Source organism: Cantharellus anzutake (genome assembly GCF_015039405.1).
Source record: "Cantharellus anzutake strain C23 chromosome Unknown EI90scaffold_23, whole genome shotgun sequence".
Classification (NCBI taxonomy): domain Eukaryota; kingdom Fungi; phylum Basidiomycota; class Agaricomycetes; order Cantharellales; family Hydnaceae; genus Cantharellus; species Cantharellus anzutake.
In genome coordinates this window covers 687,077-700,090 of record NW_024066973.1, presented here as the reverse complement: position 1 = coordinate 700,090, position 13,014 = coordinate 687,077, and the positions used below count along the sequence as shown (strand labels likewise).

At 48.9% G+C, this 13,014-nt stretch overlaps 3 protein-coding genes across 3 annotated transcripts; all 3 read left to right on the top strand.

Annotated features, from left to right (window-relative positions):
* Nucleotides 1–1,107: 1,107 nt before the first annotated feature.
* On the top strand, nt 1,108–2,373 carry EI90DRAFT_1021098 (uncharacterized protein). Its single transcript, XM_039051398.1, has 2 exons — nt 1,108–2,310; nt 2,361–2,373. The coding sequence occupies exon 1, from the start codon at nt 1,464–1,466 to the stop codon at nt 2,118–2,120; it is 657 nt and encodes a 218-aa protein (XP_038916128.1). The 5' UTR covers nt 1,108–1,463; the 3' UTR covers nt 2,121–2,310; nt 2,361–2,373.
* A 326-nt stretch (nt 2,374–2,699) lies between these two features.
* Nucleotides 2,700–3,158, top strand: EI90DRAFT_2920223 (uncharacterized protein; the record flags this gene model as incomplete). The annotated part of the gene is made up of 1 exon (XM_039054731.1): nt 2,700–3,158. A coding segment is annotated over one exon (459 nt), but the record flags the coding sequence as incomplete, so codon positions are not given.
* A 5,564-nt stretch (nt 3,159–8,722) lies between these two features.
* Nucleotides 8,723–11,119, top strand: EI90DRAFT_1020559 (uncharacterized protein). The gene is made up of 4 exons (XM_039051396.1): nt 8,723–8,843; nt 8,903–10,548; nt 10,608–10,866; nt 10,928–11,119. Exons 2-4 carry the CDS (start codon nt 9,043–9,045, stop codon nt 10,984–10,986), a joined length of 1,824 nt encoding a protein of 607 aa, XP_038916126.1. The 5' UTR covers nt 8,723–8,843; nt 8,903–9,042; the 3' UTR covers nt 10,987–11,119.
* The last annotated feature ends 1,895 nt before the right edge of the window (nt 11,120–13,014 follow it).

The following is a 13,014-nucleotide window of genomic DNA, read 5'->3' as shown; positions in this document are numbered from 1 at the left end:
CCCAACTCAAAAGAACCACTCCAGTCGCCTGATCATCGCCACCGACCCCCCTCTCCCCATCCATAAACGCAATATACAACCTGAATCAGTCAGATGTATTAATGCGCAACTGAAGGGAAAACACCCCACGATGAATAAGCAAGTTCTGGCTGTGTACTCCTCTGCCTGAGGCAACCTTGTCGTCGTCGGAGCGGTCGGAACACATGCAAACGACCTAGCACCCCTAAAGGACGATATAATCTGCATCATTGACGACAGTCAGCCTTATCGCACAACAGCGTGGCAAGACAAAGCACTATACCGGAAAAAGCTTGATGGTGTTCCAACCAGGGAACTACCAGGACAAACCCCTTACGCCCCTGAACAAATCCTTACTCAGCTATGGGAAGGATATGGTCCACTCTGGGATAATTTTACCCCCACTTCTCCACCAGCTTGGTTGGCAAACGATGAGACCCTACAAGTGAAACACAAGGCATCCCTGGTCTTCACTTTTGACAGCCCTGAAAAGGCCGAGCGTTTCCAGAATGCAAAGGCTTTCTATGTGTATGGTGCCCTGGCCACAGTATCTGACTACAAGGATCGCCCACGCCCGGTCCATTGCGAAAAATGCGCATCACTCCACCACATGTCTCACCAGTGCAAGACGGAACACCGGTGTCACATATGCGGCGATGAGGAACATGCAACAACTGTCCACCCTCAAGACCGACCACCAAATTGCATCAACTGCGGTGAGGAACACCCGTCATCAAGCCGCAGCTGCCGTGTGTATTGCAAGAAGGCACAAATTACACCCAAAACATCGAAAACCTGCACGGGTAAGGCTACATGCCCCACCATTGAGGTCTCAATGAGAGACAACCCGTAACTGGGATCTGCCCCTTCTTCCATTTACTTCACGTTATTTACATGACACCCACCCCTGACTTCACCAACCCGAGGATCTTCTAACACCCGACGCTACCAACCTGCCCCCACTTGAATGTATTGAAAATCCCTCATGTACGCTTCGGTGTCATCGATGGGATAGCCGCACTGCCACGTCATCACGAGGCCGCGGGGTATTAAGAGAGATTAATCATCATCATCATCATCACCTGCTCAGAGACCTGGGATTTCTCAGGGGATAGCTCAGGATAACACTGATTCTGCATTATTCAGCATGGAAATTGTACACAGATAATTTTGCTCTAAACGCAGTGAATGTCACGGTCGCCAATGACCAGCTATGGATAAGTCATGCCTTTCTGGGCTCTCTCTGTCCTGGTACCCTGCGAGCGGAAAAGAGCTTATATGCACAGCAAATCCTCACGCCTCCAAACAAGACAATAACAGCGGTGCTGCTTCATTTCCTTTTCTCGATTTAGCGTGCATCACGGGTGGTGGACTTTTGTTTCTTGCCGCCATGTGGGAGGATTGAGCACGTCTTCCGCCCATGCGCTGTCATCCACACTACTACGATGTCTGGCAAAAACCCGTTGCCATTTTTCTCTGGGCGTTCGAAAGCAAAGTCCCCTGCTCCCGAGCTCTTTCTCCTTGATCCGCAACCATCACACACTTCCAGGTCCTTACTTCAAGCGCCCAGGATCGATATCACTAGTCTCCAGGTGACTCGGGACGGAGAAGTTGGGTCTCATGCAGTTTCTCCGTCGTCTATGTCTACGCCGCCGTCCTCCTCTCTCCTCCCCCGATGGGTCCTAAGGTGGCGAAGTCCCAGTCCCAATCGAGACAAATCAACTACACAACGCGCCAAACTGTCCACGTCACCGCAGTCATCTCCTGATAACTCACGGCTATCACACTCTCACATCCCCTCTGAAGTGACTGCTAATGATACCCCTTCAAGGTTCGACCCACAAGCCATCTACGAAACGAGTGCTGTATCCGCCGAGCAGCCTCGAGGCGATGGCCCTTCATTGGGCGTGGGGTCTTCATCATCGGCAGCGGCGGCGACCGGCTCACATGGTGACCAAAAGAAGACCATTATAGATGCCATTAAACTTCTTCTTCAAACTTCTGCCACCGCTCTTAAACTCGCACCTATACCCAATCTTTATCAGATTCCGAACACGCTCCTGGCGTGGATAAACACCTACGAGGTAGGGCACGGACCCTGAGTTCCTTTGGTGATCGCATCAATGCCTCTGATCTTGTTACCTCGACCCAGAGTATCATCGGCAACGCTGAAGACATGAAGATGTTGTATGTTGTGATCCAAAAAGTGCACGACTCGGTGTTTCAGCCCCTCCGAGAATGGACTGGCGAGATTCCCCCCGAACTAGGAAATCTAACATGGGGTTTCCATGCGTAAGTTCCTCGTCGTGTTCTTATCTGCCCATCCTAACATGTTCTTATAGATCCCTGAAAAAACGAGTAGAGGAAGTTGAATCAATCCAGCGAAAAAACCCGTTAACCAGGGCTATCCAAGTGCCTGACATAACACAACAAATAAATGGCATGAAGAGCTGCCTGAATGATGCTATTTCTCGTTTCCAGGTTCGTCGACTTTGATGTTATTGAGGTGTTTGGAACTTGACCGATTGTGTTCTCTCCAGCTAAGAATATCAACTTTAATTCTACTTCGTACGGAACGTGTGTCAGTGCAGTGTATGTTTTCCCGTACATGCAGTTGAACTCCTTATTTAACACAACTTTCAGCTGAACTTTCGAGACTCAAGCCAGTCGCTGCCGAATACATGTATGTTAAGAGCAAGTCGGAATGTCTCGAACGCACGCGGGTCCAGATACAAGCATCGCTGTTGGAGCATCTCAAGATCCCCGAGAATCGATTTACCTGGTTGCGTGGGCCTCCCGGTACTGGGAAGACAGCAATCTGTATGAGCGTTGCGTCCACCCTCAACAGCGAGGCTGTCCTGGCGGCGTCGTTCTTCTGGGATAAGAACCAAGCAGGAACGGGCCTCGATTCCATTGAACACTTTCCTTCCACCCTTGCGTACCAACTCGCAGTCTTCAACGAAGACTTCAAGATGTCACTTGTCAAACACCTTCGGCAGCCATCTTCAGGCTTTGTCAAGAGTCTCCCACTGGATAAACAAATGAGCGTTTTGATCATCAAACCAATGCGCGATGTGATAGAAATGCTGCCTTCTGGCAGGATTCGTTTCGTCATCGTACTAGACGGTTTAGATGAGTGTGGCAGTCCTATGGCACTCAGGACTTTAATGAAGCTCGTGCTAAAGCTGCATGATCTACCCTCCTCATTTTCCGTGTTGGTCAGTTCTCGCCCAGAGACACAGGTTATTCAGGCTTGGAGTCGAGCTCAATCGATGGGTTATGTCATTCTGTGCGAAGACACCGACACGATCGACAAGAGTGAGACTTTTCACACAATCCGTTGCATGGTGGACAAGGGGCTTAAAGACTGCATCTCCGAATCTTCATGGAAACCATCAGAAATGGATCTCAACACTTTCACTTCAGCGTGTCGTGGATTGCCCATTATTGCTTCACTGCGCATACGTGAAATTTGCGATCGAACTGAACTCGGTGCAACCCTCAAATTGGAGTTTGATTACTTCCGAAATCTCATAGATGCGCCGACTGATCTCAATTCGGAGTACCTGCGGATATTGCGGCGGGCCTATACGCTGGAATCGTTACCTGTTCGTCCGAATGTGATTAAAAATTACCGCCTTGTAGTGGGAACGATTGCTGTGGCGCAGGAACCGCTGAGTTTGCATTCCATTGCGCAGCTTTTGGGAATTACGGAGGATGAAGTCTATGCAACTTTGAGACCAATCAGTTCAATCGTATATCTTCCTTCAACAGGAGAAGGGCGGCCCAAATTTTATCATGCAACAGTGAAGGAGTTCATAATGGGGCATCCGATCAGTGGCACGTGTGACCATCCTTTTTTTATCGATAAAGATGGGTACTTCCTGGGGTTACCGCTCCTCCGATTCCTAAGGGGATTAGCTATGCCCACCGATCGCCCTTTAGGAGATGAGAAGAAGTGGACGGGATTTCAGCGGAAGTGGCAATCCGAACATATCCAATATGCTGTCAAATACTTGTTCAACCACTTGGACCCTTCAAAGCTGTTCTCGCAAGAATCCAATGAACTGCAGCAGGAGTTTGATCACTTCCTTAGGCATAAATTAATCTGGTTCATCGTGCTGTTGCAGGGTGAATTCACGTTGCTGGATAAGGCTAAGTTCCTTCAGGTAGGTTTATACTCAATGAATTCTGATGATTTGAATGGCGTGACATCCTTTCACTCTAGAATAATGATTATGGTTGGACTCAACTATTGAGAGAAGCCGAGAGAGTGAACGAATATGTAGTTGACCGGTATCGTCTTCCTTTTGAAACTGTCCACCCCAGCCACTTGCCCAAAACTACAGTGTTATATCCTTGGCAAATTTTTCGCTCCATGCTTCCAGCCTCATCTCAACTCTTCAAATCATACAGTCATCTTTCTGATCCTGTTCGGATCTTCAGCATTTCCGGAGAGCCCACTGGCCATCTGATTCCATTAAGCAAGCATGCACTCAGTGCTCGAAAGATTATGGAGACAAAGCTAAGGAGGTTTCCAAGGGAGCAGTGGGGTTACGAGGCTGGATTTCTTGATCCTGATATTCGTGGAGGCACAGTGACTTCTGCGGCAATCTCCAAAGATGGTTCTCATGTCGCACTCGGCTTCGGAAATGGTGGCATCGAAGTCGTTGACATTGATCAGCAGCATTCCATCACTCGATTCCAATGTGACTCGTATAGTCCCCCAGTGTGGATCGAGTTTATCTCCGGTAGGCACCGGATTGCCACCGAAGATAATGAAGGGAATGTATTCATCTTCAGTCATGGTTCACGGCCCCTGAAGCTTGGTATGCTCCCCAGCGGGCATTATCCCCCTATCACTGTGGCAGCGGATAATGGATCATTCATCGTACGACTTCCACGCCATTTTTGTCCCAACTGGTACGACAGTGTGTTGATCTTGTGTGTTTCGGGGCGGCCATCCCTTCACCTTCTTTCCTGTCCTCGTTTGACACATACTGCTCCAACTCGCCACTCTTGCGGCCTCTCACTTGAATTGTCTCCTGGAGCACGATACGTTGTCGCTTGTGATCAGAACCAGGCTTTCATTTGGTCCACAGAGTCATACGAGTTCATTATTAGTCATCGCTTATCGAATTTCCCAGCTTTTGTTACATGTGTAACACCATACCGCCCGTACATCACCAGTGGGGCTATTGGGGACTCGGAGGATGGTATCCCTCGTACACGGGGCTCTGGGGTGAATATCGATTCGGATGAATCGTGGCTGGAGCGGCTGTCTCATAGACGCTCACAACTTCCGTCAGCCACAGAATATATCCGTCACCGCCGTCACGGTCAAGTCCGTCGAAAGCTGGTCAACCGCCCTAAACTGAAATTATTGCTCGATAATACATTGAAACTCATTCTCCCAATCCAATATCATCCAATCATTCTTAGTATGGGGCACCTTGACGGGCAATACTGGTATGGAGATCGAGTGATAGGGTATAAAGATCTCATCTACTTTCCCCGTGCTAGCAAGGACGGGACGCGATTCTTGGTTCAGGGCTGTATGAGAGCCCCTATCGTCGTTGATATTAGCCAAATCACTTAGCACTTCTACAGGCCCATGATCCACATTCTTTGTTCTTGTTAGTCAGTTTGCGTTGTAGTTGTCTCGGGAATAGTAAAAGCCTCAAAATATGCCATCAGAATGGGTTGCATCTACGTACACTAATGAAGACGATGGACAGGTGCATTTCATCATTGTCGGGAGGAATGGGTTAAAGTTGTCAAGTTATTCCCGCCTTATCGTCCAGGTCTCATTGGGCGAGTCCTTGAGGCCTCGCAATGGCACATCAAATCTGGGAGACATGCTACCCTCGTCGAGTGTTACTGTGATCGATATCATCGGAAATGACAATCAGCCTGCTACGGCTTGGCAAACGTGCCATTGAGGTTGTTCTTTACGCCGCCTCGATATCCCTGCTTAACATATATTTCACCAGTACTCGATATAGGGGATAAGTTGGAAAAATCACGAGTTCTAGGGCGGAGGGAACAAAGTCGTTGTGGTGGAGACGGTGTCAGGGTGGGTCGTGTTGTTATGCGTCGATGGGTGCATTGGGAACTAAGAACAAACGACTGGCCAAATGATGAAACACAATTGTCGTGGTTTGTGAGTGGGGTACGTGCCCCTGAGATCTCAGATGCGACGAACCTGCCTAAATCTAGCCCAACTGTTGGCTAGACCGAATTGGAACATGGATTGGCATGTAAATGAAGATTCATGACTCGCGAGGAAATAAACATGAGTGAATTGCTAAGGCTGTAGCCAATGGTGGTTGGTTAGGATTGCATGGGTAGTTTACGGACTCCGAGTAGAGGCCCCTGCCCAGTGTTTTGAATCGACTCGTAGCTTTCGGATTTGAATTAGGGTGGAGAGGAAGAGGAGAGTACGGTAACCCTTCATACGCAGTTAAAATACCTAAGCTCCAAAAGAGTGAGTGCTCTTAACGTGAAGGTCGGGCTGAATGAAGCATTAACAATTAGCTGCCCCGATGCATGGCCAGGTGGACATACGTGCAGAGAGCAGTATGCAAACGAGCTGGCTAAACTAAGGCAGACGATGGGAAATGGGAATCGGAAAGCGTGAGAGAGAAGGCTAACTTGTCAAGGAAGAATGTGCGTAGAAGGTTCCCCGGTATGGCATTCCTTTTCCCTGGTCGTTGGTAAAGTAGAAAGTTCACATCACGAACTGGTGAGCTTACTTTAGACCGCCGGAACCTGGTGTGGGGCTCCGACGTCGATAACTGAAGTAAACATCGCAACCCTTCTCCGTCATACGGAAAACTAGAATGTAAATGGGTTTGATCCAGTTGCCAATAGATGATGAACTACATAGGATCATGTGAATACCGGTAGTGTACAATCTGGAATTACAGGGCGGCACAAACGCATTCTCAATTCACAATCACCGATAGGAAGGAACAATCGTCCTTCTCTGCGCTCCATCTAGCGTAACTGACATTGCCTTATGGATTGGGCCAGGGACCGCGGGCGATTGCTTCTGTCGTACGAGAGGCAGGACTCCAGTCCTGCATCGCGACACTCAAATGCAAATTATATTGACATTCTCTCGGAGCGAGCCGCCAATTCAATGATGTACACCGGCTGACCTCAATAAAATACTCCATTCAAATTGTCGACAATGTGGCCCGCATACTGGCCAGGAGGGGTGGCCTCATCGGCTAAGTAGTTCCAGCGGGATACCGCATTGCATTGGTCCCTTACAGCTTGGGCGAATGGACTTTCAAACTATAACTAGCTTGTGAGTCCCACGTCAGGATCAAACATACGACACTCCTGTGTATCTGATGCTCCCTTCGTGTCCCCGCCGCACCGCCGTGCCTACACATCATACAACGGATCTTCATCTAATTGTCACACCCTTGATCGCTTGTACCTCCCAAGACAGCAAGTGCGCTTAAGTCTATGCCGCCGCGTGTGCCCGGCTGTGCAATTGTTGGTTTTCCGCCAGTGAATTCTCTAGTATGACTAGCTAGCGACTGGATAAGCCATGCCTATCTAGGCCATTCCTATCCGGGAGTGGAAAGGGTCGAATGTCCGCAGCAAATAGATTCTTATGTTTCCAGAAAAGACAACAGCAGCGCCGCTGGTTCATTTCCTCTTCTCAATTGCGTGTGAATGATGGGTGATCAAAGCATTGAGCACCTATTTCCAGCCTCATTATTCCGTTCCTGTCGTTCGCAATACTTCGATGTCCCACAAAAACTTGGTTTCCTCTCGGCGTTCGAAAGCGAAGTCTTCTGCTCTCGACCACCCTCTCCATGATCCGCAACCTTTGCACACTTCGAGGTCCCCACTTCAAGCGCCCAAAACTGGTCTTGCCGATGCCCAGATAGCTCAGAACGGAGAGGCTAGATTTCGTGCTCCGCCTCCGTCGTTTACGTCTATGCCGCCGTCTTCATCTCTCCGAGGTCGACTTGCTCGATGGGTCCCGAGGTGGCGAAGCCCGAGTCCTAATCGAGACAGACCAACTACATATGGTCCTGAACGGTCTATAGCAGATACTTCACTTCAACTATCCCCTGATAACTTGCGACCATCACTCTCCCTCGAGAACCGTAACAATACCCCTTCAAGGCGTGACCCACATGCCATCCATGAGAAGAGCGCGGTGTCCCCTGGGCGGCCAGGGGACACAGGCGGCGTTGGCTGTTCATCATCCATAGAGTCGTTACCAGCGCCGGTGGCATCGGCAGAGGCGACAGACTCATATGAAGACCGAAAGAAGACCATCATGGGTGCCATTAAACTCCTCCTTCAAACTTCATCCACTGCTCTTAAGTTTGCTCCTATACCAAATCTCGATCAGATTCCGACCACGCTTCTGACCTGGATTCAAGCCTACGAGGTATGTGTGGCAACCTGAGTTCTTTGATGACGTTATCGATGTTTCTGATTTTGCCATGTCGATAAAAGAGTGTCGCCAGCAACGTCGAAGACATGGAGAAGTTGTATGTTGTAATCCAGCAAGTTCGGGACTCGGTACTTCAGCCCCTCCGGGAATGGACCGGAGAGATTCCCCCCGAACTAGAACATCTAACACGAGATTTCCACGCGTACGTTTCCTATCTTCATCGCATTCTTATTCGCTCGTTCGAACATGTTCTCACAGAGCTCTGAAGAAACAAGTAGTAGAAATCAGATTAGTCCAGCACAAAAATCTGCTTCAGAGGGCTATTCGAGCGTCTGATATCACACAACAAATAAATTACATGAAGAATTCTCTAAATGATTTCATTTATCGCTCCCAGGTTTGTCAATTTCAGTGTTATTCAGATCTTTGGGACTTCATTTACCCTGTTCACTGCAGCTCAGAATATCGACTTTAATTCTGCTTCGTACCGAGCGTTTGTCGGTGCAGTGTATGTCTTGCGTACATGGGCTCGAACATTCTATTCAACGCGGTTATCAGCCGAGCTTTCGAGACTCAAGCCAGTCGCCGCCGAGTACATGTATGTCAAGAGCAAGTCGGAATGCCTTGAACGGACGCGGGTCCAGATGCAAGCATCTCTACTGGAGCGTCTCAAGGCCTCTGAGAATCGATTCACCTGGCTGCGTGGTTCTCCTGGTACTGGGAAGACGGCAATTTGTATGAGTGTTGCATCCACCTTCAACAGTCAGGGTACCCTTGCGGCGTCGTTCTTCTGGGATAAAAACCAAGCAGGAACAGGCCTCGATTCCATTGATCACTTTCCTTCCACCCTCGCGCACCAACTGGCAGTCTTCAACGAGGACTTCAAGATGTCACTTGTCAGACGCCTTCGGCAACCATATTTAGGCTTTGTCAAGAGCCTTCCTCTGGATAAACAAATGGACACTTTGGTCATCGAGCCAATGTGTAATGTGATGGGAATATTGCCTTCTGGCGAGGGTCGCTTCATTATTATCCTAGACGGCTTAGATGAGTGTGGGAATCCTGAAGCACTTAAGACTTTAATGAGGCTTGTACTGAAGCTTCATGACCTGCCCTCCTCATTTGCTGTGTTGGTCAGCTCTCGTCCGGAGATGCAGGTTATTCGGGCTTGGGCTCGAGTTCAATCGATGGGTCATGTCATTCCATGCGAAGACATTGACATGATTGACAAGAGTGAGACTTTCCTCACAATACGCCGCATGGTAGTTAAGGGCCTTGAGGACTGCATCTCCGAATCATTGTGGAAACCGTCGGGGAAAGATCTTGACGCCTTTGCTTTGGCATGTCGTGAATTGCCCGTTATAGCTTCACTGCGCATACGTGAGGTCTGCATTCGGACTGAACGGGGTGCCACCCTCAAATCCGAGTTTAATTACTTCCGGAACCTCATGGATGCTCCGACTGGTCTCAAATCTGAGTACCTGCGAATACTGCGGCGAGCCTATACTCTTGACTCGCTACCTGCCCGTCCGAGTGTAATTGAAAATTACCGCCTTGTAATGGGGACAATCACTGCGGCACGGAAACCATTGAGTGTGTATTCTATTGGACAACTCATCGGAATTACGGAGGATGAAGTCCATGCGACTCTGAGACCGATTAGTTCCATCGTCAATCTTCCTTCAACACAAGAGGGGAAACCCCATTTTTATCATGCAACGGTGAAGGAGTTCAATTTGGGAGCACCAATTGATGCAGGTGATCATTCGTTCTTTATCAGTGATAGGAATGGGTATTTCTTGGGGTTGCCGCTCCTTCAATTTTTGAGGGGTATCTTCGAGCGGAATGAATTAGCAATGCCTACCGAAGGTCCTTTAGGAGACGAGGAGAAGTGGAAGGACTTCCAGAAGAAGGAGCGACCCGAACATATCCGATATGCTGTCAAGTACTTATTCAGCCACTTGGATCCCTCAAAGCTGTTCTTGCAAGACTCCAGTGAATTGCAGCGGGAGTTTGATCACTTGCTTACCCATAACCTGCTTGCCTTCATGGTACTCTCGTGCGGTGAATTCGAATTGCCGGATGAATTACTTCGATATAATGTAAGTTGGTATTCATTGGGTTTGCTGATTCTCAATAGCATAACATTATTTCACTCTAGAACCACAGTTCAATCGAGCTTCTACGAGAAACCAAGAGAGTGAACAAATACATCCTTGAATACAGTTTTCAGCTCGGACGTCACTCTTCAGTAGGCAACACAAGCGCTCGTGATGGCAGCCATTCATTTGATCCTTGGCACATTTTTCGATCGGTGCTTCCCTTCTCACCCCCAATTTTCGGATTTTATCACCATCTCTCGGATCCTGTTTGTATCTTCAGCATTTACGGAGAATTCACTGGTCATTTAATTCCATTAAGTGAGCATGCGCTCGAAGCTCGAAACGTTATGGAGACGAAGCTAAGCAGGTTACCAAAGAGGAGTGGGTCAACCGACCACGAAGCGGAATTTATCGATCCTGGTATTCGTAATGGTATAGTAACTTCGGCAGCAATCTCAAAAGATGGTGCTTGCGTCGCGCTCGGCTTTGGGAACGGTGACATCGAAGTTGTTGACATTGATCAACAACACGCCATTTCTCGATCCCAATGCGACTCACACAGTCCCATAGTGTGGATTGAATTCATCACTGGTTGCCACCGGATTGCTGCTGAAGACAATGAGGGAAACATATTCATATTCGACCCCGGTTCGCCATTTCTGAAGCTTGGTACCCTCCCCAGTGGGTGGTATCCGCCTGTTACTATGGTGGCGGACAATGGATCGTTCATCATACGACTGCCACGACATCTTGGGGCCAACTGGTACGAAAGTGTGGCGATCCTGTATGTTTCGGGGGAGCCATCCAATCACCTTCTTTCCTCTCCTGGATCTGTTCCTGCGACTGTCCCAGACAAACCCCTAACCATTCCTTGCGGCCTCACACTTGAACTCTCTCCAGGAGCACGATACGTTGTCGCCTGTGATTCAAACCACGCCTTCATTTGGTCAACAGAGTCACGCGAGTTCATTGCTAGTCATCGCCTAGGCCTACGTTTTGCAACTTTTGTTACTGGTGCAACACCCTACCGCCCATTCATCATCAGTGGGGACATTTTGGCGTGGACGGATAGTATCCCTCATATGCAGAATTCCAGGGTGGAGGGTGACTTGGATTCACTGTGGCTCGAGTCGCTGTCTCACAGACTTTCAATAAGTTTGACGAGGCGTTTAGCATACATTCGAGAGTATCGAGAGTTACTCGGCGCCCCCAACCCGAAATTGTGGCTCAATGACACATTGAAACTCATTCTCCCCATTGAATATCATCCAATCCTTTTCAGTATGAACCCCCGTGACAGGCGAAATGAATGGTATGGGGATCGAGTGATGGGAGGTAAAGATTTCATCTACTTCCCTCGTGCCAGCAGGGACGGGACACGATTCTTGATTCAGGGCCGCACGAGAGCCTCAATCGTCATTGATATTAGCCAAATCATTTAGGGCCTCTGTACACGTCCATGATTCCCGTTCTTTGTATTCGTTGGTTAGCTGGGTGACAGTTCGCATTGTAGTTGGGGACCACAACCTTTAGACGTACAGGATAGATAAGTAGTGTCTGCGAACACTGGTGCATTTCATCATCGTCGGAAGGAATGCACTGGGCTGGACAAATAGCTCCTGCTTCGTCGACCGGCGCAGTGGAGAAATACTTTTCTAGTCGCATTGTGGGAGGTCTGAGGCCCAGCTGTGCCAAAAGAGATGCTGCCACTCTGGTTGAGTGCTACTACAATCATCGACGATGGCGATCACCCCCTGTTACGGCATTAGAGGACCATGCTGTTGAGAATGCCTTCAGTTCCGCTTCGGCATCACCGCCCAAAATATACTACACCAGTACTTGATGCATGGGAGGGGTTGAAAAACTTGTGAGTTTTATCATTTGGGTGGTGGAGGAAGACACAAAGCCATGATGATACCTTAATCTCGTGGCAGATGGACATAGCGCCAGTGCCGAAGTGTGTGGTGTTGGGAAGGTAGATCACAGGTGCACCAAGTGCTAAGAAAGAAAAAACCGGCTACGCGAGCCGTCACGATCGGTGGGGATGGGCGTTGATACGCACCAATGAATGGATGTTAATGTGTGCAGATTCTAGCCATGAAAGCGGAGGCTGCGATATCGCCTGATGCGACAAACCTAGCTCCGACCCAGGCGTTGATTAGACCACATGAAACGAATCAGAGCATAGATTGGCATGTGAAAATGGTTCATAAGGGAATGAACAGGGGCGGTCCACTAAAGCTTGAGCGGGGTGCAACCATAGTGTTGGTTAGACCCATCGCGAACGCATGGGTACCGACTCCGAGTTAGTACCACCTAGCGTTTCAAATCTTCCGGATTTGGGCAGGTGGAGAGGGGACAGTGTGGAAAGTCTTTATTCGGGGATGAAACGTGTATATTTCAGAAGAATGAGAGCACTGGATATATGAAGGTCGCGGTTGCACGGTGCACTGTGAAGCGGGATAG

Coding starts and splice junctions, on each gene's coding strand:
- EI90DRAFT_1021098 (XM_039051398.1), top strand. CDS start 1,464: ATGTCTGGCAAAAACCCGTTGCCATTTTTCTCTGGGCGTTCGAAAGCA.
- EI90DRAFT_1020559 (XM_039051396.1), top strand. CDS start 9,043: ATGTATGTCAAGAGCAAGTCGGAATGCCTTGAACGGACGCGGGTCCAG. Junction 10,549..10,607: donor ATGAATTACTTCGATATAAT/GTAAGTTGGTAT, acceptor ATTTCACTCTAG/AACCACAGTTCAATCGAGCT. Junction 10,867..10,927: donor TGGTCATTTAATTCCATTAA/GTGAGCATGCGC, acceptor GTTACCAAAGAG/GAGTGGGTCAACCGACCACG.